Source organism: Poecilia formosa, unplaced genomic scaffold (assembly GCF_000485575.1).
Source record: "Poecilia formosa unplaced genomic scaffold, Poecilia_formosa-5.1.2 Scaffold199, whole genome shotgun sequence".
Lineage (NCBI taxonomy): Eukaryota > Metazoa > Chordata > Actinopteri > Cyprinodontiformes > Poeciliidae > Poecilia > Poecilia formosa.
The window spans coordinates 994,068-1,020,265 of NW_006800138.1; the positions used below are offsets into that span (position 1 = coordinate 994,068).

The following is a 26,198-nucleotide window of genomic DNA, read 5'->3' on the forward strand; positions in this document are numbered from 1 at the left end:
CACGATAATTGTCTGGCTGCTAAAGGCAAAGTACTGACTGCTTTAATCTCAACATGACAAGACTGAGCAGTCAACAAATCCAGCTGTGGCTCCACAGCGCGTGTTCAGAGACGGCGGCCACAGCGCCGCTGTGACTGCAGCCTCGTTCGCCCATCACCAACCTGAGCGCCACTGGACCCCAAATGGGTTCTCTGTTATTTATTACACAGAACAAGCTGATACTTGAACTGAGCAAGCAATCACGATGGATCAGGAAGGCCTGAAATTCTGCTGAAACATGCACAATTTGCACAAAAATAAGCATAGATCCAGGTATGAAGAAAATACTGCAAGTCTAGGATGAAGACTGTTGGCAGGTAAGATAAATGACATGGACTGTGGCACCTTTCAGAAAGTGAGATATATTAGGCAGCAAGTGAACTCTTTGTAAAGCTGATGTCTCAAAAAAAGGGTAAAGCATAAGAACTTGAACAAGTTTGACAAGAACCAGATTGAAATGACCAGACAACTGGGTCAGAGTATCTAGAAATGTACAGCTTTTGCACTGTGTTCCTGATCTGCTGCTGTCAGGATCCATCAGAAGAGGTCAAAGGTGGAACAAACAGCAGAAGTGATGGGCGGATTGTGAGGTCTGAGTCAACAGGTGAGCTCACCTGAGCCAAACTGCTGAATAAATTAGTGCTAGTTCTAAAAAAAATAATTATCAGAGTATAGAGTTTGAATCAGAGTTTGCTGAGTCGGCAGAGACCGGTCAGTGGAACAAGATGGTTTGGTCTGATGAATCATGTGTGTGTCATTTATCACAGGTACACATGATGCACCACTGATCTCATTTTAATGGATCAGTGTTTGCTGTGGCCTCTTTCAGCATGGTGGTGTCCACTGCCAGATTGTTTGGGACTAGAAGCGTTTGAGCTCTTGACTTGGCCTCCAAATATTCCAGATTTTTCAATCCAGTGGGGAATCTGTGGGATTTGCAGGACAAACATGTCCAATCCATGGAGGAGACACATCACAGACCGAGGGTCAGCGACCGACCAGACAGTTCTGCGTTGGTGAGCCACAAGAGAAGCAACTTCCTGAACAAAACTTTAACATTTCTGAGTTTCAAAAGTTTAATATTTTAAACTTTTGAAATTCAGAAACTTCAAGATTAATCTCAGAAGTTTTCCAGAATATTCTTGTTTCTAAAAGATCCACAAAAGCAATGCAACTCTGAAACAAAACATGGACATTTCCACGTTTTTTTTTATTGTCAGATAAAACTTCCTAATAAATATCAACCAAACGAAAACATCCGTGGACTTTAGGGGAACTATGGTTAAGTAGAAAGTCCGTAGTGTTTTACATGTAAATGATATGAGCAGTGAAAAAAACAACATAAATGCGCATATTAATCAAACAACACCCCAAGCAGAGCATGATCACAGGGATCAGTGGAGATAATGTGGACTAAGTGATAAATATGAGTCACTCAAACTGGAGGCTACTGTGAGCGGGGGCGAAGAGCCAACTGTGGCATCCAGGCAGAAGCGTCCTCCACTCCGCCTCCTCTGGCTCCTGCACACGCAGGGGAAGATCCATCCGAGGCTCAGGATGAAACAGAACGGTTCGCCTCGATTCTGAGGAGGTGCTGCAGCCGTGACAGCCTCAGAGTCCGGCTAGCGCCCCCACCACCGGCTGCAGCAGCAGCGCGCTGCAGGCGCACAGAGCGGACGCATTGCTGCTCTTCACGTCTTTCTGGGGCTGCTCATTTGGACGCCAGCGTCCCACAGAGACAGTCGACCGGCAGCGGGTGTCCGAGCTCCCTCTCAGAGGATGGTGCTGTCCTGAGAGCTCAGACATGCCATCTGTCTCTGCTGGAAACGTCGCTGTCTGGGCTGCGATTCGCTGCGCTCCCTGAGGGAATCAAAGTTGGTGCAATGGAGACTTCCGGGAGTGATGCTGGCGTCACATACTTGGAGAAAGCTGATGAGAGAGATGGATATTATGATCTGGAGCATCTCCCTCCACTGCTGGAAGATGAGGTGAGGTTGTGGATTTTACTGGAATTGGTTTTTAAGGTGTGATAAAATAAAAAAAAAAGTACGTATGATAGATACATCATGGATAAGTTAATTTATTCCAGCGTTTCAATTCACTAAGTGAAACTCACATACATGAATTAAAAAAACTGATTAATACAATTTAAGTGTTTATTTCTGTTTTGGATATTGTAGTTTATAGTTAAAAAAATGATCAGAAATGATTTTTATGACATACATAACCAATGAGGAGGACTACTGGCTTGACCAGAGGAGGCATTGCTAAAGATGCTGGCTATTATACAACATAATAATGCAAGCATGTTAATGGGAAGGAAGGAAAACTATGGCAGAAAAAAGGTCACAAGCAGCATTGAGAAAACTGTGAGGCAAAGCAGGAGTTTGGTTGGTCGGAGCTTCAAGAGCAACGATGCACAGATGTTCCCAAGATATGGGCTGAAACTCCTGAACCTGCCAGTACCACAGGTGTCTGAAACCACCCATCATTCATTCAGGTGTTTGGAAGCAAAGAGGCATTTAAAACAAACCCAGCAGGGGTTTGGAAAACACCTTCCTGGTGTGTTTTTGAGCACTTCCTGTTCCCTCTGCTGACAAGCTTTATGGAGATGCTGATTTCATTTTCCAACACAACTTGGCAGCTGTTCTCAGTACCAAAAGTGCAAAAACTTATGTTGATGATCATGGCAACACTTAGCTTGATTGGCCAGTAAACTGACCTGGAATTTCTCTACAGAATTTCTATGAATTATTGTACAGCAGAGAGCAAACAGCATATAGACGAAGTATATAAACGACATAAATTGACATTTTTCTTGTACTTTTTAAATCACCTTATCTAATATTCAGTTGTCTGAAAACTTTAACTTTGGGGTTTCAGTAGCTGTGAGTTACACAGCAGGTCTTGCTGCGTAACTGATTCAAATCTAAACTTTTTGTGTGAATGTAGAAACTACTTACAGCACATATGGGACAGCCTCCTGCTTCACATGTAATTGGCTTCAGCAGCCAGAAAGGACTGACATTTTACACCAAAGTCGAACACCTTGTCCTCAAAAATCAGTGAGTATGCTAACGGTTACCAGCGTTAGCCATTAATGTGTTTATTTCTGTTTTATACAAACCCTTAAGGACAGCAGCAGGGCTCAAACATTGTCATGTTTTTTTCCTGTCAAAGTGTTTCCTATGTTTATTCAGGGCTAATGTTAGAACCAGTTCTATATGGGTTCAACAAAGCGAACCAGCTTTGGGCTGCTTCATCTGGCTACTTAATCATCTCAACTGTAAAAGTTTGAAAATGTAACTTCTATTTAATATTTTTTTTATTATTATTTTGTACAAGTGAAATGAACCGAAATATTGTGAAATTTAACCTAAATATAATCTTAGGAACTCATGAGAAGAAAAACAAAGTATTTTCCTCTGCTGGGATAGTTTAGGGAGTAAACTATCAGCACAGGCTTTGCTACTCATTGGACCTTCACCTGCTTAATTCAGGACAAACTCTGAGAATGTCCAACTTCATAACTGGCTTTGTGTGGAAAACAATGACACTCAAGAACGCTGACCTTTCCCTTCCTCTCACTTCCAAAGGTCAAAGATCTGGAGTGCAGCGTGAGGCTGCTGGGAGCCTTATGTAGGCTAACACATTTAAGTTGAGCAGGCTGAGGGAGACTAGTATTCCCCTGCACTGTCCTCATGGGAAGCTATCTATTTCTGGTGATGCTGCTCCTGCTGCTACTGCAGGAAGTGGTTCATCTCTGCCCTGTAATTTCTCTCCACACAACTTGATCACACAAATTTGACATTTTCTAACAACCTGCTGCCTCCTATGAATATGTTCAATAATTATTTCTAATCAAGTGTTATTCATGGGTTTCCAAGGAAGACCTGCAGTGTAGGTGGCAGAAATGTTTAAATAAAGCCCACTTGTGAGATGCTTTAATTGTCTGTCTTGGAAAAAGTGTAAAATTCGTGTTCAAGTGCTGGGTGGAGGATTTGACAGTGACTGCGTCGTGACACACTTTACTCTCCAAACATCCACCCCGGTGTCTGAGTGACGGCCAGGCTTTGTGTTCTGAGCCTACAGAAGATCCTGTAATAATCAGACTTCTGCATTATGCTGGATGCTGCCTGGGATTTCTGGGATCACTGCGCCTGCCAGGGTAAATGGTGCCAGTTGGTAATGGATCGCAGATGATGCAGTGTGTTCAGTGTGGGTGTGTAGATTACAAGTGAATGTGTGCACTTTATGTATGTGCACCATTTGTCTTAGAACAAATATTGTCCCCTGCAGAAAATACTCAATTTCCTGCATCTGGTTTCAAAATTAGGTCACCGTTTCTAAGTGCTCTGTGTGTCTTAGAGAGGTGTAAGCACATATATTTCTATTAATTAAGATCTCGTCTGACTCTAGTGTTAGTACTTTTTGTTTTTCGTCAATTTGTCAGAGGTAATTTACAAGAAAAATCTTCTTGGACATCATAAATAACTGAAGTGATAATATTCAGTCACAGTTTTTGTTATTTTTGAGACAAGGAGAGATGGTGGAACTAAAACAATTTGGACAAAAATCTATGGAGCGATGAAATATATGAAGTAGTTATTCAAAGAAAAATACATTTCTAAAGCTCACTAATTTAAATAGGTTTTGTGGCTTCTTATTTGCAATATTTGCGTGAAGGACCTACTTCACAAGATGAAGTAGGTCCTCTATTTTACCTAAAGACAGTGATTGTTGGATAAGGTCTGCATCGAATCTGTACGCTGAATTAATTTGTGTTACATTGTGATGGGCTTGTTGTTGCTCATATGATCCACATATGTAAATATTGGCTGGGAACAAAGTGTTGGCTAGACGGCAGCTGGCTGTGGTGAGTCAGCAGCCAGACCATGGAGGTGACAGGGTGTTGGTTGTGCTGCTTTTCCCCATGTAGAGTTCCCCCCCATGACAACATGTTGCTGCTGTGTTTGAGCCAAGTGGACTCCAGGTTGTGAATCTGTACTTGGACTTCTGACTACCTCAAACCTTGACGTGACAAAGTTCAGACTTAAGGAGTTTGAGTGGCATGACAGACGACGTCCTGAGTTTTGATGGCTGCATCATTGTAGTACATTAATCCTCAGGAGGAAAATACAGTTTGATCAAAAATGAGGTGCTAAGTTTCACTGTTTCAAATAAGAAAACTGCTTCCAAAAACAATGCCCGTAGGAACAAGAGCAGAAATGACAACATTTACCTAAATGCTTCCTGAATTTAGCATAAATTAATATTTGTAGATGATGTGTGAATTAATGATTATCTGAGCTCACCGAAGTGCTGTTAAATCCATGTCTAGTTCTCAATGGACTAAGCAAACCCAAGTCTCCATCTTATTCTCCACGTTTGAACTGCAGACTTTTTTATCATGACTTTCGACTTTTAGATGTTTGATTTCTTTACTAAAACAAATGTCATTTAGCTGTACATAACTATTTAAATAGTCTCTTTTTTCAATAAATTGGGCCTGTTTGGATTTATATAAAAAAGCTCTTTAGATGTTGTGACTCCGCCTCTTCCCCACCAAACAGACAGTATTAAATGTTTAGTATCCTTCAGGAATATGAATTTAAAACAGGAGAAACTAGATTTAAATGAGGTGCAACTTTTATTCATACTGCCATTTTGTTCATCATAGTGAGGATCTCAATTATATAAAGGCTCATCCTCATCCTCCTATTAATGGTGAAAGCATAATAAAGCTCTCTGGATGCTCTGGCTACCTTCCTAAAATGTTTCTGGATGTTTCCCTGGCAGCAACAACTTCTGGTTAGGTGCCTCGTAATTAATCCATCTATTCTCTATTACTTTCAATTAAAGTCGATGACCTTTCTATTTAATTGAATTAACAGTTCTGGTCATTTACTGTAAAATTTAGTCTCCACATTTAAAAAGAAAAGAGAAAACATGTTATAATAATTTCTATCATTAGAAAAGACAAACGTTTTTGCCAAGAACAGATCCTGTGAAACAGAGCATTTTCTGAAGTTTTGAATAAGAATTGTGCATAAAACGACTGAATCCATAAAGAAATAAAACAAACTAATTGTAACCTGACATTTTTTGTTCATTTTGAACCGTCCCATGCTCTGCTTACAAAGAGTTTTGGTGTTTGAGCCCTCATGCTCCCTGTTCTGCTTTTGCAGAGAATAATATCTCCCCAGTATCTCAAAAATGCAGGTTTAAAATGACCTTCAGCCTCAGCATCAGTCTGGATAGCAGAGTAAAAAGCATCATAGGTTTTAAGTTTCCAGTTTTTGGTGTTCATTTTAGTTTAATTGATGGGTTGTATTTGAGTCGGTTTAAAGCAGTGATTGCCAGGTGATGCTTGCCCTGCTGGATGCTGTTCTTTCTTTATTTACCAGAACATTCTTTACCTCCACAGGAAAATGTCTCCCTGGCCGACATCCTCTCTTTGCGGGACAGCTGCCTGAGTGAGGAGGAGGTCTGGGCCGTGTGTGCAGAGTGTGTTCTGGCCCTGCAGAGCATCAGACCCTCCCACCTCTTTTACACCTTATGTATAACACCAGACACTCTGGCCTTCAACGCTCATGGGAACGTTTGCTTCATGGAGCAGCTAAGCGGTGAGGCAACAGAACACATAATGTTTTTGATTTCTTTTTTTTTTTTTTTGTCAGATTTCTGAAATATTTTGCATGCTCTTTGCACTTACTTGAAAAATACTTTCTTTGGACAATTTAAGTTTGGAGGATAAATCCTACACACATACTAGATATAGCTTCCAGTTGTAGTACAGCCAATATGTGGGCTGCAAAATCCTACGTGCCTGTTAGTGCATAACACTTATACAAGAAGTAAGCTTTAGTCCAATATTACATAACAGACTTGATCAGAAATGCAGCAATAGAAAGTCTAAATCTAGGTTTATCCAGGTTAAAATCTAGTTTTTGATTGAAGAACATTCTCAAAATTACTTTGCCAATTTCACAACACATGCAAAGTTTTTTAAATGAACTTCCAGATCACTTCCTGTTTTATTCCTGTATTTGTTTCAGCTCATTTTATTTTTCCTCTCACATTACGCACATCAGCACATGACATGCGTTACACTCTGCTGCTCCATGCTTTGCTTCCAGACATCAGAAATTGATAAGCATCGATTCGGTGAACGTAGGTTGCCATGGAAATCGTTGTTGTGGCAACCGTTTCAATAAAGCCAGCAGTCATGCTGCGTTGCTTAGTCATCTATTCATACTAACACACTGCTTAGCAAAGATCACACATTCTGGATGCAATACATGCACACAACAGAGATAGTTAGATTATTTAGTGTTGACCTATTAGAACATTCGATTTTTCTGTAAGATGTTAAAGAGGAGAAAGTCATAAGAACATGACTGCTGCTGCATTGTTTCCCTTTGTGTCCGTTTAGATGAAATATCACAAAGCAAAAGTTATCATTCTGTGATTTTTCCTTTTCAAAGTAGTCCCAGGGTGCAGTCAGTGTTAGTTACATATATGTATATATTTATATGTGACAGGTAAAAGAGCGGGAAATAAAAAAACAAGGACAAGGTAGCAGAGAATGCAGCCGAAAGTCACTGATGAGGGAATATGCCAAGTTTGTTCAAGTTTGTAACACCAAACTTGAGCATAATTGCAATACACAATCATTCAATTCATTAAGGTAAGATTCATATACTGCAGCCAATGAGAAGGAAATCAAGAGAAAAGTTATCTAAGAGTAGCTTGAATGTTCAAAAAGCCAGAACCCAATTAATGGACATACACCGTTGTCCCTAGTACGGTCAGGAGAGTTGCTGGTGCTTATCTCCAGCGAGCGTCTCGACTGAGAGGCGGGCTCGCCCTGGACAGGTCGCCAGTCTGTCGCACCCAGAAGTCATATTGAAAGTAAAAAAATAAAAAATAAAAACACAGGAAAAGAAAAGACAGCATATTGTAATCTGATCAACTTTATGCTCACAAACAACACCAAATAGTTGTCTCAGCGTTTATGTGGTTGAATCCTTAGTTGAATGTCCTGTCATAACTGTATCTGTATCCATTTCCATCTGCTCTTGGTTGTTTTTTCATTTAAACCAAACTCCAATCATAATCGTTGTCATAATCAATGGCCGATTATTCTCTCCAATAAAGAGACTGTTGTGGTTAATAGGAGAATATCAGTCCTCTTCACCAAAGCTCAACCTTTTTTCTACATTTTTGATATTTGTAGCAAAGTGCTACATCCCTTTTCTGTAAATGATCTCAGATTTATTAAGCATAGAAATATTTATTTGTCAAGAAAACAATCTGGTATGTGTTTACATTGAGGCGTTTGCAGATGTTGGAAATGGCTACATTTGATTGTTACAGTAGGGACCCAAGAAAACACAGAAATGTTCACTTTAAAATTACCAATATTGTTTGAGCAACTCTGACCTTGGAGGCTCCAGTTTCCATTAGCTCACCACTAAGACATATCAGTACGATTCATTTCAGCTGATTAATTACTGCAGTAACACCAGGGAGGCGGCGGGATGAGTATGTGGGTGCTGCGGCGATGTTCACATCATGCAAATTGAGTCAGAGCAACAAAATGTCCTCGTAGTCATCATGCAGAGAGGATAACAGATAACTGTTAACTTTCCCCATGAGACTTGACATTGCAAGCTGTTCCATTTTGGATGAAGCTCCTACTGGCGGAGCGCCGTGGGAGATCTGATCGGGAGGGTGTGTTGAATCTGGTAGATTGCTCAACTCATCCTACCTGTTGTGCTAAAATGCCAGAGGCACACATGACTCACACTCCATCAACCTGATATAAACTGCTTAATGACTATTTTTATTTCTCTTCTTTGATGACTATTTCAGCGTGTTACAAGTTTTTCCTAGCTACAGTGGTTTTACATGTGCCTTCCACTACTTCTTACACAGTCATGTTCTTTGAAGTGAAAAGCAAAGAAGAGAGAAGGAATGAGAAGGAGGAGAGGATGGCAAAGACTTGAAAGGAAAGGAAGAAACATGAGATTACTGGGAAAGTGAAAGCAAAGATGATCTTAACTGGTGACAAAAAGAAGAGAACGAACCAAAGGAGGAAACTGTAAAGAGAGAAAACTGGAGAAAAAAACGATTAAATGTTTTTATGAAAGAAGCTAAAACTAAAACTTTAAAGAAGAGAATTCTGGGGAATAAAATATTAAAGTAAAATAAAAAATGTTAAAGAAGAGTTTCTGCTCTTTGTAGCAAAGAGCCGAACTCAAACGGCGAACTGTCATGACCCACTTTATCCCTGTTTCAAATCCTCCCTCTTTTCTTCCACAGCTCTCATGTCCTTCTCCAGTTGAGATGAGGCACACAGAGCTTATGCACCTGTATGTAGCAGCAGCCCTGAGCACTGACCCACTTCAGGAGGAGGATGCACCCGATTCCTGCTCACCCCCTTTCAAATTCTGATCCTGGAGATTATGTGGAGATTATCCATCACACATGAATTATGCAAACTGAGAGAAGCAGCTCCCGTTTCATTGGACTGCAGTGGCTAAATAAGCACATGCATAAGTCTAAGAGTTCTGTATTGATGCCTCAATAGTTGTGAGAAGGAAACAGGCCAGGATTTACTTCCCTATCAGTTGCTTTGCATTCAAAAATGTCAATTCTCCCCCAGATGTGATGTTGCTGTGCAGCAGAGTTCAGACATGCGTGACAGTGACGTTTCTGGATGTTTTTGACCTGCAGATGATCCAGATTGCTCCTTTGTCCCTCCGGAGTTTGACAACACGGGCAGCACATTCGAGGTAAGAGAGATGTGTCGTCGCAGCACATCATTCTCACGTAACTCACTGTCAGGTGCATGTTGTGTAAAATGTTTTAACGAAAAGGAAATAGCTTCTTTAAATGTTTTTCCTTCCTGAAGCTATCAGCCATTCATCTTTATTTCTTGCACTTCATCTAAGCTAACCTTAACCTAGTTTCTCTGCAGCCTAATTGCCTGGAATGTTTTATACTACCCGGTCTATTTCTTCTGTATCATTTCGCTGTGGGATTCAGTACAGCCTTTTTATGTAATCAGCTCCTTTGATGCTGAGAGGGTCATCCCTGTTTTGCATGAGCATTGCTCCTGTGGGATCACAATATTACTGCAAATCCTCCACAGTCTGCCAATCTGCTCAGTTTGAGTTACGCAGCAGGAATATTTATCGTTGTTCGCAAACACAATTTCCAAACTTGGTTGTTCCTGCAGGTTCAGTTATTGGAAGTTACAGCACAGACCAGAACGGCTTTATGTATAGATTAGATCAATGCAACATGAATCTGTGATTGTTACAGTTTAAAGCAGTGCAGATGTTGAACTGTAATAGATCATAAATTAATTTTGCCAGGTCTGGCATCCTGTTCAGCTATTTTAATAATAAAGCCTGCACTATGTACATTAACAAGCATAAAAAAATCAGTGCAGTTTCTTTCGAACTTATCAACAGTTAATGGTAAACGTTCTAGAGAGGTTGCGATTGTCTTACTTTGTTTCATAACAAAATGCTGTCAAACATCCTGAAATTACATTTTGTCATCCTTGGGAAAATAGCTGCTACATTTGAAATGTTCTTTTGTTCCATTCAATCTGCAGCTCTTCTGGTTTCAAAAGAGAAAAAACTGAGTTTACGTTTGAAAACACACTCCCAAGGTCAAGACTTTGTGGAGGAGTTTTTGCAACAGTTGCAGCTGCAAGGCTCCATAGTTCTGTCTCTAAGTTTGGCTCGCAAGACTTCTGGGATTTTATCTCTTTGCTCAAGGAAATATTACTCCTGTTCCTTCAGATTGTTACAGTTTCTCTTAGGCAAGTGTTTGAAATTTTTATAACCCACCCAGCCTTGTTTTGTGTGTTTGAGGACTTTGATACTTTTCTATTTTCATGGTAGTAAAATAAAAATAACACAAACAACAAAAGAAAATCAATGTGAACTGAACTTGGGAATCATTTTGAGATGAAGATGAGATGAGAAAAGTTGTTTCAGCTCATCTTGTTAATCTGTTTTAATAATCAGGGCATAAAATGCTTGTGCCAGCGGTTTGTACAGATAAATTATTAAATATTATCAGATTCTAGTTGTCATCAGGAAAATGGGTTAAAATGACTAATGTCTATGTCAAAGCTAAAAGTAGTTGGAAGGAATAACCTTATAGACTGGATTGTTATACCAGTAATGTTTGGATTAAAATGAATGAATGAAAGAATGAATGAATGAATGAATGAATGAATGAATCTGCTAACACTGAACCAACAATAAGCAGAAATCCACTGAACTTCCTTCCCCACTTACAAATAAAGTCTCAAACACAGATATTACAGGCTGTTACCTTCATATCAGGAGTTTGTGAAAATGCTGAGTCATGCTTCACATGTTAAACTTCACTTTGATGAGAAATGTCCCGTCGCTTTGAGATTTCATGCTGTTTTAAACATTTCATCACAACAAACTATCATTAACAGTCAGCATAAACAGGGGGTGTTTGTATTAAATCTACTGCAGGTGTTATAACCTCACACATCTTCTTTTATCTTTTAACATATGTGACCCAAACCTGGAAGAGGATTCTGCAATATTCAAATGTTTGTGCTTCTGTGACTCTGGCTGCAGGGCCACATTTTCTCTCTGGGCTCCACACTTTCCGCTGCACTGAAGTTTGTCATAGAGCCAGAGCTGGAGGCTGAACTGGGAGAAGAAGTTCAGAGTCTGCTGCAGCAGATGCAGGAGGAGAAGCCTGAGGACAGACCTGAGCTGGAGGTGCAAAAACACTGACAGAGACGGGCTGACGGATCGAACGCCTCACTCTAGCATCAATGTCCGAATTGCATATAAGAAAACGAAAAGTCAAAAGTGTTATTATTGTTGTTAATTTCAGTGAAAATTGCATTTTTGATTTGTTTCTACTGATCCAAGATGAAAACCTTCCTTATAGTCAGTCTTACTGAATCACTGTAGTCTTTAAAACAACCAGGAGGTTTTTCATGACTGTATTGTTCTTTTATTGCGTGGCGCTCCTTAGCAGCACCAAGAGGAAACATAATGTAAGTGCAAATCTGTTTCAGGCTTAAAGCGAGATGAGGATGGAACTTTTTACAGCCTGGTTCTGTTTCAGCAAATCAAAAATGCAAAGTTAAGCACATTTGAATCACAAAATATTGCTTAGACTATGTATTATAATAAAAACATAATTAACTATTATTATTATTTGCCATAAGCTGAATGGACTCTATGTTGGTAAGCAGTCCAGGTAAAACTAAAGTATGTTTTATGAAATTTCAAATAGAGTCTATCAGTCTTATTTTAAAAAAACAGAAGAAATGTATTTTTCTGAATGTTGCAGACTTTATGATGCAATTCTCCCACAGGATATTCTGCTGCTGGCTGAAGAGCAGCTGTCTCAAACATCTTCTGCTACAGTGTGCCGGAAGTTATCTTCAATTGGACGAAGAGTGCTCTCCATTGAATCAGTTTCAAATATTCAAGGTTCTTATATTTATTATTCCAGGGTTTTTTGCTGCCCAAAGTGATTTTCTGGCCTCTGATTTGTGTCTTCTTGCATCCACAGATGAACAGGAGGAATCTTTGGAGGAAAGATGGCATCATTCCAAAGCCAAATGTCTTTTGAAAAGACTAAACTCAGAGGACAAGACCAAAGACCTTTCTGACACCTCTGGGTCAAACAGCGTGTCCCGCCAGCAGGTAGCAGTTTTTGGGACGATTTTAAAGGGAACTTTGTCTTTCCTGTAATGCAGCCTTCTTCATCTGACCACTAAGTTCAGATTGCTACCAAAATGAGTTTTTCGTGGGCATTGTGTACTTCTATAGAGGTACCAATAAGGCAGAAATCTGTTTTTCACAAGGTCATGTGATTCTTGGAGGCTTGTGACATTTAAATTATAAATTGTCCAAGCTGGCTATTGTGTTTGCCTTGTTACCACAAACTTCCTTGATTTTCAGCTGCAAGATATTGTGTTCAAACTAAGTTAATCACATCTACATTGCCTTTGTGGACAACTACCACAGCAGCATAGGTACTTTCCTCTCCAGGAAAACAGACTGAAACTCATTTCCTTAAAAATGATAAAACATTCAGCAGCATAAGCATTGCAACTTTGCCATGTGCAAGCAAGAGATTCCCTCTTTTATTGTGAACTCATTACTTTGCCATTGTTGTTAGTTAACTCATAAATCTCACCGATTCTCTTCGTAGTGTTGCTTAGAAGCTATTCATTTGACCTGTTCAGAACAGCTGAAATGAATGATAATGCTCTCCTCCTGCAGGTGTGTGGGGCCTGGGATTCCTCTCTATGGGCCGAGGATATGGACAGCAGTGAGGCAGACGGCATGAGTCTGACAGATGAGATGGATTGTCGGTCTTACAACAGCTCCCCAGTGAAGAGGAGATCCCAGCAGAAGTTCAGAGGAGCCAGGGGAGCCCTTAATCGCTCCTGCTCGGTGCCGGACTCCAACAATCCCCCGTGTGTCTCCACTCCACCTCACGGAGATATCAGCATTCCTGTTTCTGACCTCACGGAAATAGGAGCTGACGAACATCTAGACTCAAAGTCTATGTGGAGTAACAGACTGGAGAGACTAAACCGGGGCAAGTCCTGTGAGTCCTACCCTCACTGTAGAACTCAGGATCAGGAAAATGGATTGCAAGGAACCGATCGGGTAGACTCTTGCACAGAAGAAATAAATATTCAAGACTGTGTCCAGCCCATGTCACGGGGATGTATCCAGGACTTGGTCGCCTCCTGTGCCTCCTGTCGAGAACTGGAGATGGCACAAAACTGTTTAGAGGACGAGAGCGCGACAAAACCCAGCATTTCCCTTTCCTATAACTACATGACCAAAAGCATGCTGTGCCTGAACGAAGAGTCTCAGGATGAGGTTCGTCACTTTTACGACAAGTTTTCACTTTTCTGAACCTGATGTTGCTTCACTGAATCTACTCATATATTTTAGACACTTATTTAGTCTCCTGAAAACAAGGCTGTTTGAACCAAAAAAGCTCATCATTATGATGCATCCAAGTTGATTGCATTGCAAAAATGTTTTTAGTTTTTCATCCTAAAACCAGAAACTTCATTGTGTTTTGTTAGGAGTTTTTGCAATAGACACAACAGAAAGTGGTGCATATTGTGAAGTCAAAAGAAAAAAAATGACTAAAAACATATTGCAATTAGGTGTTTTAGTCTTTTGGGATATATCGCTATCAGCTTTCATTATACTGATTAATTTCTCCCGTTCCTCATTGGACAGTTCGTCATGGATAAATGTCCATTGAAGAATAGATAGTCTTTGGATAAACTTTTTCAGGTTTTACTGCAGATTCTCTGTTCCAGCTGCTTCATCCTCACAGCATGATCCTTTCACCACCAGGGTTTAACCATTAATAACGAGCATTTAGCCAGATTTAAGTGTTAGTTTTTCATGAAGCATTCTGCATGTTACCCAACCAATTCTTCTTTTAGCTTCTTTTACATTTTGTTATGTCCGACACGTCAATAATGGCAATCTGAAAAAACAGGTACACGCTGTTTTCTATTGAATTATCCCAACCAAACACATGTAAGATACACTGAAGTTTGAACATCAGATTACATGTTTTCTGCAGCCTTTCCATTCAGAACCTCTTACAGGACACAAATGCTAACCCTCCTGTTAATTGGACCTGCCAGGCCAACAGGTTGAACTCCTCAGTTACTAAGTTACTTTTTGTTTGTTCTCGTTTCCTGACCAGTGGATCTCTCTCAGGGAGCTGCTGACTCTTTGTGGACGGAGGCTTACGGTTAACGAGCTGTGGGCTTTGTGTTTCACCTGCCTGTCTTCACTGCAAACTTACACTGACTTTCCAGGTGATTATTCTCCTGTTTGTGTTAAATTTCCAGCTCTGAATCTGTTGATGTGACATGGATAATTTCATCTATCACACACCCATCTAGGGACAAGTTGTGCTATAAGCACTTTGATGCAAACATGGGGCTGCTGTGCTGTTCAGTCTGTCTATCGGCTTGTGTCCCTATCAAATATACTTAAATTGCTTCAAATTTTTCTAGTTTAACGTTGAGCACCATTATAGTCATTATGTCGTACAAGATAATATTCATAAACCACACAAGGACAGTAAACGGTACCAGAGGTTGGTGTGATTTGGGCACCAACCTTTGGTTGTATTTATAGCTGCAGGCTTGATAGACTGAAACTTATTTTATTATCGCTGCACAAAGACATGACAGTGAAACTGCCAATGAAATGTCGCTAGACAGAGAAAAAAATAAATAAAAATTGTAAAATAAATTGTGTTGAAACTATACTGTCTGATTAATTCTTTCTGTAATAGGAATGGCAGTCAAAAGTTCATCTACAAAAGGAGAATGATTGGTTCTTGTTCTCTCTTTGTCTTTAGCCTATTTATGCCTGGACACAGTTTATGTGAACTGCAAGGGAGAAGTGATTTTTCTCAAACCTAAAACCGTCGGTAGGTGTAATACTGTCAGCTGTTCTATGCTTCTTATTTTATTCACTTGTAAATGTCTGGAGTTCGTTCAGATGAACTGCTGACTTCATGCGTCTTCTTCACAGAATCACATGATGGTTTTTTTCTTGCACCTGAGTATCAGGAACACGGTATTGTAACTGAGAAGGTCTGTCTGTCAGAGCTGGTTTTACCTTCTTGTACAATTAAGTGGTTATTAGCTGCAGCTGGAGATTTCTATTCTATATTTATGCATGACTTGTGTGTTCTCAGGTCTGTGTGTACGGGGTTGCTGCGATCCTCTGGGCGTCAGCCAAGTTCAGCTTATCACCAAACCAGAAGCTGGCGATGCCTCGTAAAATGAAGAGACTCCTCCTGGAGATGGCTAAGAGGACCCCCATGGAGAGGCCAACCATCGTCATGGCAAAAAAGGTTTTACTTGGAGTAATGATTGTCCTGGAGCCACGCAAATGTTCTCTGAGGTTGTCTGCTGCCTGAAAAGCAAAATAATGTTTTATTTGACACTGAGATACATTCTTACATTTATCTTATTCTGCTTCTATTTAACTTCCAGCTGAATAATTTTACACTAACCTTTACTTTAAGCCCCTAAAAGTTCTTGGAAATAAATGTAAATGGAGCATTTTGACCCGAGTGAGTAGGAAGCAGTGCTAGTAATCCACAATTTCCTGTTTTCTTGGATAATATATATGATGTGAAAGAGGTCCATTTCTGGTTGCCAGTCTTCAAAATAAGAAATACAAAAGAACATACATGTCATGTAAGGCAGGTGTGTAATAATGTCTGATAAATGAATAAATGACTGGCATTGAGTAGCTGTTCTTCCTACGTTGCTCAATAAAAAAAAGGTAAAACTGGAACTGTGATGAAAAAGTCATTTTATTTTGTGTCGGGTTCAAATCCATCTTAGTTATATGGACTGCAGTGGAGCATATATTTTTAATCCTCTATTGTTTTTTATTTTTTTCAGAGCTGCATCTGTAATCTTTCTCGTCAGGGGATTAGCGCTGAGACTGTCTGGGGAAACCTCATCAGCAGAGTTCACCCGGTAAGCTTTTCTGCAGCGCTGCAGTTTTATGTGTTCATTTCCTGGGATTATTTGAACCTCAGAGTCAGAGTTATCTGTTTTATGTCACTAATTGACAGCGCTGTTCTTTATTGTCATGAATGGTGATGTCTCTTTTTTTCAGCCAGCTTCAGAAGGCCACAATACTGATGATTTGAGTGAAAGTAATAATCAGAGCTCAACTGATGAGCCCCAACCAAACAGTGGTATGATGGTCCTACTTCAGTACCAATGACCCTCATGCAATATACAGAACTTTGCACTAACATGCAACAAACCTTTACAGTGTCTTGCAAAGCTGTTCCTATCACTGGATTTTTTTCAAATCATTTTAGAATGTGACAAATTTCAACCTTCTTATTCCGTGCCTCCTTTATTCTGATACCCCTAATTAAAATCTGGTGCAGCCAGAGCCTTCAGAAGTCTGTTGGTTGTAAATTGACAGTCCACTTAAATCTCAGCACAGATTCGAAGGCCTCAGAGGTTTGTTAGATAATCTTAATGAACAAACGGCATCACAAAGTCCCAGGAACATAGCAGAGAGGTTAGGGAGAAAGTTTAGATAAAGTTTGTTTAAAAAGCAATTTCCCAGTCTTAGTACATCTCAGAGCTCTGTTCAATCCATCGTTTGAACTTAGAAAGAGTGTGACACACATGTAAACGCCAAAGACATAATCACGTACCTCAACGTGCAGCCAAGTAGATAACATGTAGAGGAGAATCCTGAAACAAAAAACACACTGACTCAGCAGAAAGAGCCTGAAAAGACCGAAGTCCAGTTGAGATGTTAGCGTGTTGGATGATGTGTTGATGTTAGCGGTTGTTGTCCATCTTGTCTTACTGAGTTTAAACTTGTTTGCAAAGAAGAATGGGTATAAAATGTATCTTCTAGCTATGCAGAGCTGGTAGATTCATACCACAAGAGACTGTAGCTGTAATTGCAGAACAAAGTGATTCTACAAGACATCCAGTCAGGGAGCTAAATTCAACAGCATGCCACACAATTTGTATTTGTGAAAAAATGTATTTTTTGTGTTTATGTGCTAGTTTGTGTCAGTCTATCACATGAAATCCAAATAAAATACAATGAACTTGTCCTACGATAATGAAATGTAAAAATATTTGGGGATAAATAAAAGGTTTTGCAAGGCACTGTATAGCAACAAGTTAATTATTGTTAGCAATGTGAGCACAACAAGAAATTTGTTCTGGTTGTGCAGACATTTCTCTGTGTCGTTTGTAGTTTCTTTATAAGTAGAAACAAGATCATGGCAGCAGATCACCCAAAACATTTTAGAAGTGTTATTTGTACATAAGCAGTGTGCATTGCATGAGACAATATCACTGATATTGTGTCTGGGATTGTTGTAACCACGTGTAGGCTTTGTGCCCATGGCCACTGAGAGCCGACTGGCTCCTGTGCCTGGCCCTGTTCCCCACAGCTATCCTGAACTCCAGCTCCCAGAAGCCTTCACTTCCACTGCCACACACTTCACTCCAATCATCCTGACCAGTGAAGGGGAAACAGAGGAGGAGAACCAGCATCTGGGAACTGTCACTCTAGGGTATGACATCAGAAATACATTGTGTGAATGTAATGATAACCTACTTAAATTTGGTGCAAACTTAACTTCTATAGCAAAGAAAGAAGACTAACAACTCCACAAGACGTTCAGAACTTAACTGGATTGTTTCTTTAACAGGACAGCAGACAGACTGATGAAGAGCAGTGTTGATGCTGCAGAAAGATGCCTGCATGTCCCTCCTTCTGACGCCAGTCTACATTCAGAAGAGCTGACTGAGTTTCACACAGTCATGAGCACCTCTTCCAAAACGTCCAGCACAATACCCGAGGACTCTCCTTCAGCTCTCTCTGATGTTTCCCTCCTTGAAGTCTCCCTTCCCAGTCTCTCTTCCCCCTTATCCACTAACCTCAACAGCTGTGGCATTTTCAACAATTACCTCTTTTGGCAGGATCCTGTGACAGGACATCTGTCCTTGGTGCCCGTCAAGGTCAGGGCTCCTGAGTCTCTACACGGGTTGGACATAAACCCGTCTTTGGTCCCTCAGTCTTTGCTAGGCCTGATAACAGGTCAGGAGACCAACCTGTTTTTTGACTCTGTGAGTGTTACTCTGAGGCCTGGGACTCAGGATATATTTTATTTAAGTGGTAGCTCCACAACGTCAGACGGCTCTCTGGATCGTGCTTCACATCAAACGTACTGTGGGAAAACAGAAACCCAAACCCAGAGCTCTGCCTCCAGAGGTCAGCCTGCCCTGCAGGACGTGATCGAACTGCTCAAAGGACACTTTTCAATTAAGGGACATTTAGACAATGGCCGTCAAGACGTCATGATGGGTAAGAGCAACACACTCCTTCTACATGAGGAGAAAATTGACACAATATATTTGTGTATTATTGCTTCATTAATAACACGAGATTAAAATGATTAAATTTTTTTGCACTGGCGACTTTCATCAATTTGAGTGTCTAGCTGCATTTCCATTGACTGCACAATTTGACATTTCGAAAATAAATTTGCTTGATGAAAACACGGCAATTTCGAAAAAACTCTAGTTTGTTGATGTAAAGTTTTGGTGCTAGGATGAGGATGTTTTTTTTTTTTTACCTTATCGAAGTTCGTTTATCTTGCAAAACTGAAGTGGAAGCACCTTTTTCTCATCACGAGTCACTTGATCAGCAACCGATGCTGCCACAGGTGGAATCCACAAACAAGATGATGTAGTTAGAGGATGTTTTTAGTACCTTTTCTCAAGATAAATTTATTCAAGTGTGATTTAAACTGAAATATTCTATTAAAAATATTCTTATTTAATAGAAAAACCACAATTGCAAAATGTTATTTTTTGATATTAGTGGAATACTTGCACACTTTGGTAATGGAAACTCGTCGGCAGTAGTTCATATGGTCCCTGAGCTCCCCCTGTGCATTAGCAGCCATGTGGATGCTTTAGCTCAGTGTTTTCAGCATTTTAACGAGATGCTGAACTCTGCACCCAAAAAGATCTGCAGCTTTAGTACTTGAGTCATTGAGCCTTCACAGTTTGACTATAACTTAAAATCCTTACACTTTTGATGCTTGCTATGCATCCACTTTGAGGACAAAATGTGCACCTGCTCATAAATATATCCCTCCCACAAACATCTGTCCAGTTTGTCTGTTTGGTGCATACCAGCAGTTTTACAGCTCATTGTTTTTATCACCTTTATGTTCCTTTAATCTCTATTACCATTTGGACTAAACTTAAAGGAACTTATTGAACTTTTTAGTCAATTTTTGTGTGAAAATAAAATCATTTTTGTGTTTTCCCAGGGGAATACCTTTTCTGCTTGAAGGGACTCCGGTACCAGCAGTTTGCCAGTGTAGTGAAGGAGAGATTCTGTGACCTGCACTGGGACGATGACTTACTGGGTGTGTTGCACTGCCTGGTGAACTACAGCTGTTCAACACTGTGAGCAGGTCTTTTTTTGATTCTCTTAATACAGTTATTTATTTTGTAAATGGACGTTCATATGACCAGGGGCACGCTCTGCTTTCTTCTGCTCTGTTGTCTCTGTAAGAAGAGCAGGTCACAGTGCCTCGATTGCCACCAGCTTCAATAAGCCGATGAGCTTTGATATGAGTCACTAATTCTGATATATAAAAAGTTATTTATTAGTCTGCTTCCTGGTCGCAAAATGTTCTTTTCCATTTTTTTCTTTTTTGCCAAAAACTGAAATATATTGCATTGAGGTTTTGTCTGATAAACCAACACAAATGAGCACATTCTTATAATGTGAAGGAGCAAATGTTACACTATTTTAAATATTTTGTAAACATGAATCTGGAAAACTGCTATACATTTGTATTCAGGCCCTTTTACTCTTGTACCCCTAAATAAAATATGCACGTAACTTAATCTGAAATAGAGCTGAGAACTCTTACAAAATGTTTTAAGCCCAAAAAGTCGCCACTAATGGTCCCTAAAACTTGACTGTGAGCTGATTTGAGGACTGGTGAGACAAAATTGGACATTTTTGGAAAATGTGTGTCATTTTACTAACATATTATATCAGAAAAATAACATGATAAGAACAGTGAAACATTGTTGTGGAAGTGTAACATCTGGGTCTGATTTAATTCTGTAGGACCTAAATATGGAGGCTGTAATTGATGGAGCTGTGAGTTCTGCTCTCTAGTAGAAAGTCCAGAAGGAGAATGCTCAGCCTCCAGTTCATTATGGACCATGCAGCAGTGATCAGAGTTACACTAGCAAGTCCACACAGGATCATTTACAAAAGAAGCAAAATGATTATCGTGTTGTGGGCTAATCAAAGCGGGGAGTCTAGGGACTTAAATCCAATTGAAATGTAGTAGCGTAATCTTAAACAGGCTGTTTGTGCTTTAAAATTCTCCAGTGAGGATAAAAACAATGCATTGAGCCAGAATCCCACCAATAGCTATTCATTATTCACATGGGGCCAAAATGGTACATTTTTCTTCTAGATAAGTAAAATCAAATGCATTCTGTGTTCATTCAGGCTGTCTATGTATGATATCAAATGTGTTTGATGATTGGGGATATTTAACTGACAACAAAAGCAAGCACAGAGGAAATTTATAAGGGGGAAAATACTTTTCCAGATCTAGAAAATACCACCATGAATCTGTTATCTAACAGCCTGTAAGCTGCTGCCACAAGTCAGCAACAGACTGTTTCATGGCAATTTCAGGCTTGCTGAATGTGCTTTATCATCTGAATGATGTAGAAACAGATAATAATATGGTTCACAGTCTCTGATGTTGCTTTGAGGAATCTTAATTTACTCAGTTGATAATTTGTGCACTACCAACGTAGGACCTTTTAGGATCGCTGAGTGTGTAACCAGAGATGATATCAGAGTCAGTCGATTAGAAGTAGCTAAGGTACAAGGATTTGTGGCAGATAAAGTTTGTCTGTAGCATCAGGCCAAAGAAATCAGTCAAGGAGTCAGGACCGCTGTTTATCAGCCTGGAAATGTTGCCAAACTCGATTCCACTCTAATGCTGATGCTGATAAGCTTATCCACACCGTCTAGTCCTGCTGACATAATCCTGCAATGCACTTATCATTGGGATTCAAAGCAAAACAATGCAAAAGGTTTTGTACTTCCAAAACCATGCAACCAAGGTCCTGATGAGAGTTCAAAACAGACCACAGCTCCTCCAGTATTCCCTCCATTCACTGTCACACCCTGTGCCTGGATTGTGTACGAGTTTTGTCATCTCACCTTCCAATGCAATACTTTCCATCATGCTGACAATCTCACACTTCTCCTGCCTTTTCTATAATATTAAAGGGGGAGTATTATGTATTATCAACAGTTTTGAGCTTCACCTCATGTCATAATGTTAGTCCCCTCATTACAATATGCCTGGATTTTTTCATGCATGTTTCATCCTTTAATCTCCCCTGGTAGCCAAACGAGTGGCACAGCCAAGCGCTGCCTCGTGCACCAAGCTCCTCCTTGGAGCTGCAGTCTCTGGTCCAAACTTCCACATTACAGAGCCCCTCTGCTCCTTTAGACTAGCCAGCAGCAATTAGCAAACACCTAGTGTAACTGTGAGTCTGCTGATCTTATCATATAATCTACATCTCAGTGAAATGCTGGTGAAAATGTCAAGGCCTTGATAGAGGAGCTTTGCTTTGATGATGTCCTGAAAGCAGAATGTCAGAAAGAGGAGGAGCTTCTTAAAGAGACAGATGCCCAATTTCAAGGTGTTCAATTGTGAAGTCAAGTTTCTATGAAGTCATGTTTGATATGTGCAGCATTTTTATAACAAATGAAGGTAACATAGTTACTTGACTGTGCTGTAAAATCCTATTTTAATTAAAGTTTTTGCATTGTGTCCTCTGGACTGCAAAAACAGTTAATAACACAGATCTAAACATTTATTCTGAATGTATTTTCCTGTGGGTTTACACCAATAGAAATGCACAAAGATAATGCAGACCACTCTGATCGTTAAATCTCCTCTGCTCATTATGGAGGTGTAACGTTATACCCACCATTTAAAAGAGGTTTTCACACAGAACGCAATTAATACAAGAACTAAAGTCAGCAGTTTAGATTGTCTCTACGGTAACAGCATGGTGTTTTAATTTCCGGTGCACACTGGACACATGCATAACCTACTGCTTTGCCTTGTCACTAATATGCTGAGAGGAAGCCCTTGGCCATTGGTGGAGCTTAAGTGTGTGAATGCATACAAACATGACATGCAAAAGACAAGCAGAGAGACTAGCCTCTCAGTTCCTCTGGCTGCTTTTCATTCAGTGCTGCCATGATCTTGTGCCCAGGGCAGCGTGCTAAGAGACTCTTTAATCTGCTGCGTTAGGACGACACAACGGCTTTGGAGGGCGATGGACAAGCTTTACCTCTGGCTGCAGGCTGGGGATGGCGCTGTAGCCTCAGCTCTTTCTGAGCGAATCAGAGGAGAGTTTTATCTATTTATTACTCTGTCCATATAAAATTTGAGTAAGAATGGATCTGGGTGATTTTGACAAGCGAGAGCAGTCGCAGTGAGATTTGTTGGCTGCCGTCTTTGATTTGTTGCTCCAGCTCACTATTGTACTGATTAACTGATTATCATTGTTATTTCAGTGATTAATGTTAATTAATTCCCTCATTTCCAACATCTTTAAATGCACCGTGTGTTGTGTGTCTCCTGAAGCGCCCCATGCAGAGACCTTAATGAGCAGACTCCATCTACGGCTGTGAGGAGGGCAGCCGTCACTCCACCCTTCACCACCGCTGCCTGCAGAGGGAAGACACAAGTTTGCCTGCACAGCTGTCTCGATCTGAATGGAAACATTCACGCTTCTCGTCCCGTTGCTGGCGGGATATGGGAGGGAAGTGAGGCGACATCTTGCTGTGGGGAAGATGAGACGGTGCTGGAGGGTGCTGAAATAAGATTGGAGAAAAATCGGTTTTGGATAGGTCAAGGTAGGAAACTCACCTGTGCACACTTATGGAACTGAGTTGGATTGGAATGCAGGTTTCTGACTGGTCAGTTTAATTTTGGATACATTTGTGAGGATTTATAATTTGCTAATTTGTCACTGACATATTCTAATTCATATTTAATTGGAAAATGGAGATATCTTGTTGTATTATCTGCTGGTTTGTGAATCTCAATGCGTCCAGCATCGTAAATGTTGGCAGTAGTTTCACCTTTTGCAATAAGAAACTGCAGAATATAGGTAGGGCTGTCACATTGGAATATAAAACTGAAAACTATTAAACAAACATGTCATCCACTGTTAAGTCTAATGCATTTGATGCATTTATGGTAATAGGTCAGACTAGAGATTGATCTAATATGTCAGCATTTTCTCAAATGAGAGTTTTTTGCTGTCATGAACATTTGAATTTTTCACTCTGGATCCTGTTTAAAAAAAGTTTTGTTCCTTTAAATGCCGGTTCCATGTGGATGCAGGGCACAAACAATTCATTTATTTAGAAAAATAAACTAATAACTTAAAATGTGCAGCCTAATACTTAAAATGATCAACAATGGCAACTTACTACAGAAAACCTAACACTTAAGCACGTTTTAAGTTACATGGAGAGTGACAATAATGGGTTACTGTGAGAATTTCAGCAACACTCGAAGTACAAAGAAACCAACTTTATTAAAAGACCAACATGTTTTGTAATGTTTCTTTTATCAGGGTCAACACAAATAATGAAAACAGTCACACTTCATTCTTTAAAGTGATTTAAATTTATGATATATTTAAAGAGCCACAGGTCTGATTTACTCACTGGTTTTCTGTATTCATGTTTGTTTTGCTACCTGCCTGTGCAGATCATTTATAAAAACATATCAGACAAATTAGAGGGAATATTTCTAAAATAATTTGGCGCTGCCGCCTCTTTGAGTGCCTTGATGATTAAAACTAAGCTTCCTATAGTTTAACAAAAGTCCTGAAACATGATTCATTTTTGATTCGTTCATGTTTTTTGTCTTGAGGTTTTTAAGGTTTTTATAGGATTTGTATGTGCTGAAAAGAATCAATACTGCTTTTAGATTTGAATCGCTTCTGTGATGTGTTGGGAAATGTCTCTTTTCAAATCTACTGACTGACATATCAAGCTGTTCTCCAGCTTTGCACACATTCATAAGAGTCCAAGCCGCTCCAGAAAGCTCCAGAGTTTTTTTTTTTTCTGGAACTCATTCCTGGCCCGTCACAGTCAGCAACTCTGCTGTAGTTTCTTTCCTGTTAAAATATGCCAGACAATCTTGGCTACAAACAAGCTCTATAAAAGGTATGCGGAACAAAAACGTTAGTGATAGGGCTCGAGGTTGAATTGCCTGAAAAGTCATTTTTGCAAACAGTAGCTGCATTGTGCAGCCACGACAGAGTTAGCAACAAATACCCCCAGCACCACTCTGGGGTATCTTTCTGTGTGGTTGTTGCACAAATCCAGTCAGGCTTGTTGCTTTCCATGTGATTCAGACCCCCTCTTCTCTTCTCTCTTTCTGTTTTTTTTGGTCTGTTTACCATTCGAGGTGTGAAGGCAAACAGTTCAGAGTCTGGGGTTATGGAAGCAGGAGGTCATTCAGCGGGTGGCAGCGATGAAAGCCCCTCTGAAGCCGAGTTTGTGTCAGGGAGAGAGGAAGATCTGATGGGAGCCCACGATGAGCAGATGAGTCCTGACCACTCGGAGGACATGGAGGACAGTGACTCTCTGGTGTCGGAGCGGCTCGTTTCACCCGCGTCCACGACAGGCTGCACAGGCCTCAGCTTCAGCCCGGCCTGGGCCCTGGCTCTCTTTGGAGAAGATTGTTTTAGTCAGGAGGTGATTGAGTATGCATTGAATCTGGGAAAGCACACAGGATCGCCGAGCCTGGAAGTGAAAGTGCAGGTGAGTAAATGCTGCCGGCGGTGAGTCATCTCTGACCTTCTCTCAGTTTGTCTGAGCAAACAAGCAGACTGCATCATTTATTTATTAAGCATACTAACTAGATGAAATGTATTATAAAGCAGGATTTGATATGTTGCGTTTTGCATTGGCAGGAATGCCTATGTAATGACATAAAAGCTGTCAATGTTTAAAATGTTGAAGCTGACCTATTAGACCTGTTGTGCTTCTTTATTTTTATTTTTTTGTTTAAAATAATGTTCAGATAATGATATTTTAGTCTGCTCAGTTCTGCCTAGTTTGAGCTCCTTTCAGAGTTGTTTTAGGGCCTCTTGTCACTTTAAATCCATCCAAGCTGCTGCTGGCCACGCCCCCGACTCCATATTTACACTCGCATGTGAAAATGTCTGCAAACAGTTTTGCAGTTTACAACCATATATATCTGATGTAAAGCTCTTTGGACTTCCTTCATGCTGAAATGTGCCATGGAAGCAAACCTGAACATGAAACTTGAACTTTGAAAAGCAGAAGTGTAGCCTCCTGCACAACCAACAAGAATATAGTAATTAGTTTTCGGAATGATAAGTGAATGTGATGGACCGAGTTAAAAAACAGAAGGAGTCACAGGATATTAAGTAGAAAAATAGG

At 40.2% G+C, this 26,198-nt stretch overlaps 1 protein-coding gene and 1 long non-coding RNA gene across 3 annotated transcripts in view; one reads left to right on the forward strand and one right to left on the reverse strand.

Annotated features, from left to right (window-relative positions):
- The first annotated feature begins 1,291 nt into the window (after window positions 1-1,291).
- Window positions 1,292-26,198, forward strand: part of kndc1 (kinase non-catalytic C-lobe domain containing 1) — a 41,273-nt gene continuing 16,366 nt past the window's right edge. Inside the window, exons 1-18 of one of the 2 annotated variants that reach the window (XM_016679005.1) lie at window positions 1,292-2,027; window positions 6,467-6,665; window positions 9,781-9,839; window positions 11,682-11,828; window positions 12,437-12,554; window positions 12,637-12,773; window positions 13,353-13,964; window positions 14,818-14,932; window positions 15,484-15,555; window positions 15,660-15,721; window positions 15,826-15,984; window positions 16,544-16,621; window positions 16,764-16,845; window positions 18,021-18,204; window positions 18,343-18,998; window positions 19,975-20,113; window positions 23,356-23,627; window positions 25,198-25,553. In XM_016679005.1, the coding sequence (XP_016534491.1) occupies window positions 1,923-2,027; window positions 6,467-6,665; window positions 9,781-9,839; window positions 11,682-11,828; window positions 12,437-12,554; window positions 12,637-12,773; window positions 13,353-13,964; window positions 14,818-14,932; window positions 15,484-15,555; window positions 15,660-15,721; window positions 15,826-15,984; window positions 16,544-16,621; window positions 16,764-16,845; window positions 18,021-18,204; window positions 18,343-18,998; window positions 19,975-20,113; window positions 23,356-23,627; window positions 25,198-25,553 (3,552 nt within the window). In that variant the 5' untranslated portion in view covers window positions 1,292-1,922. The remainder of the gene's footprint in view (window positions 2,028-6,466; window positions 6,666-9,780; window positions 9,840-11,681; window positions 11,829-12,436; window positions 12,555-12,636; window positions 12,774-13,352; window positions 13,965-14,817; window positions 14,933-15,483; window positions 15,556-15,659; window positions 15,722-15,825; window positions 15,985-16,543; window positions 16,622-16,763; window positions 16,846-18,020; window positions 18,205-18,342; window positions 18,999-19,974; window positions 20,114-23,355; window positions 23,628-25,197; window positions 25,554-26,198) is intronic. The other variant, XM_007566799.2, reaches the window with a different exon arrangement.
- On the reverse strand, window positions 19,255-19,967 carry LOC107837994 (uncharacterized). The gene is made up of 2 exons (XR_001664049.1): window positions 19,526-19,967; window positions 19,255-19,350 (listed from the first exon to the last, which is right to left on the reverse strand). It is a non-coding gene; the product is annotated as an uncharacterized LOC107837994 (long non-coding RNA).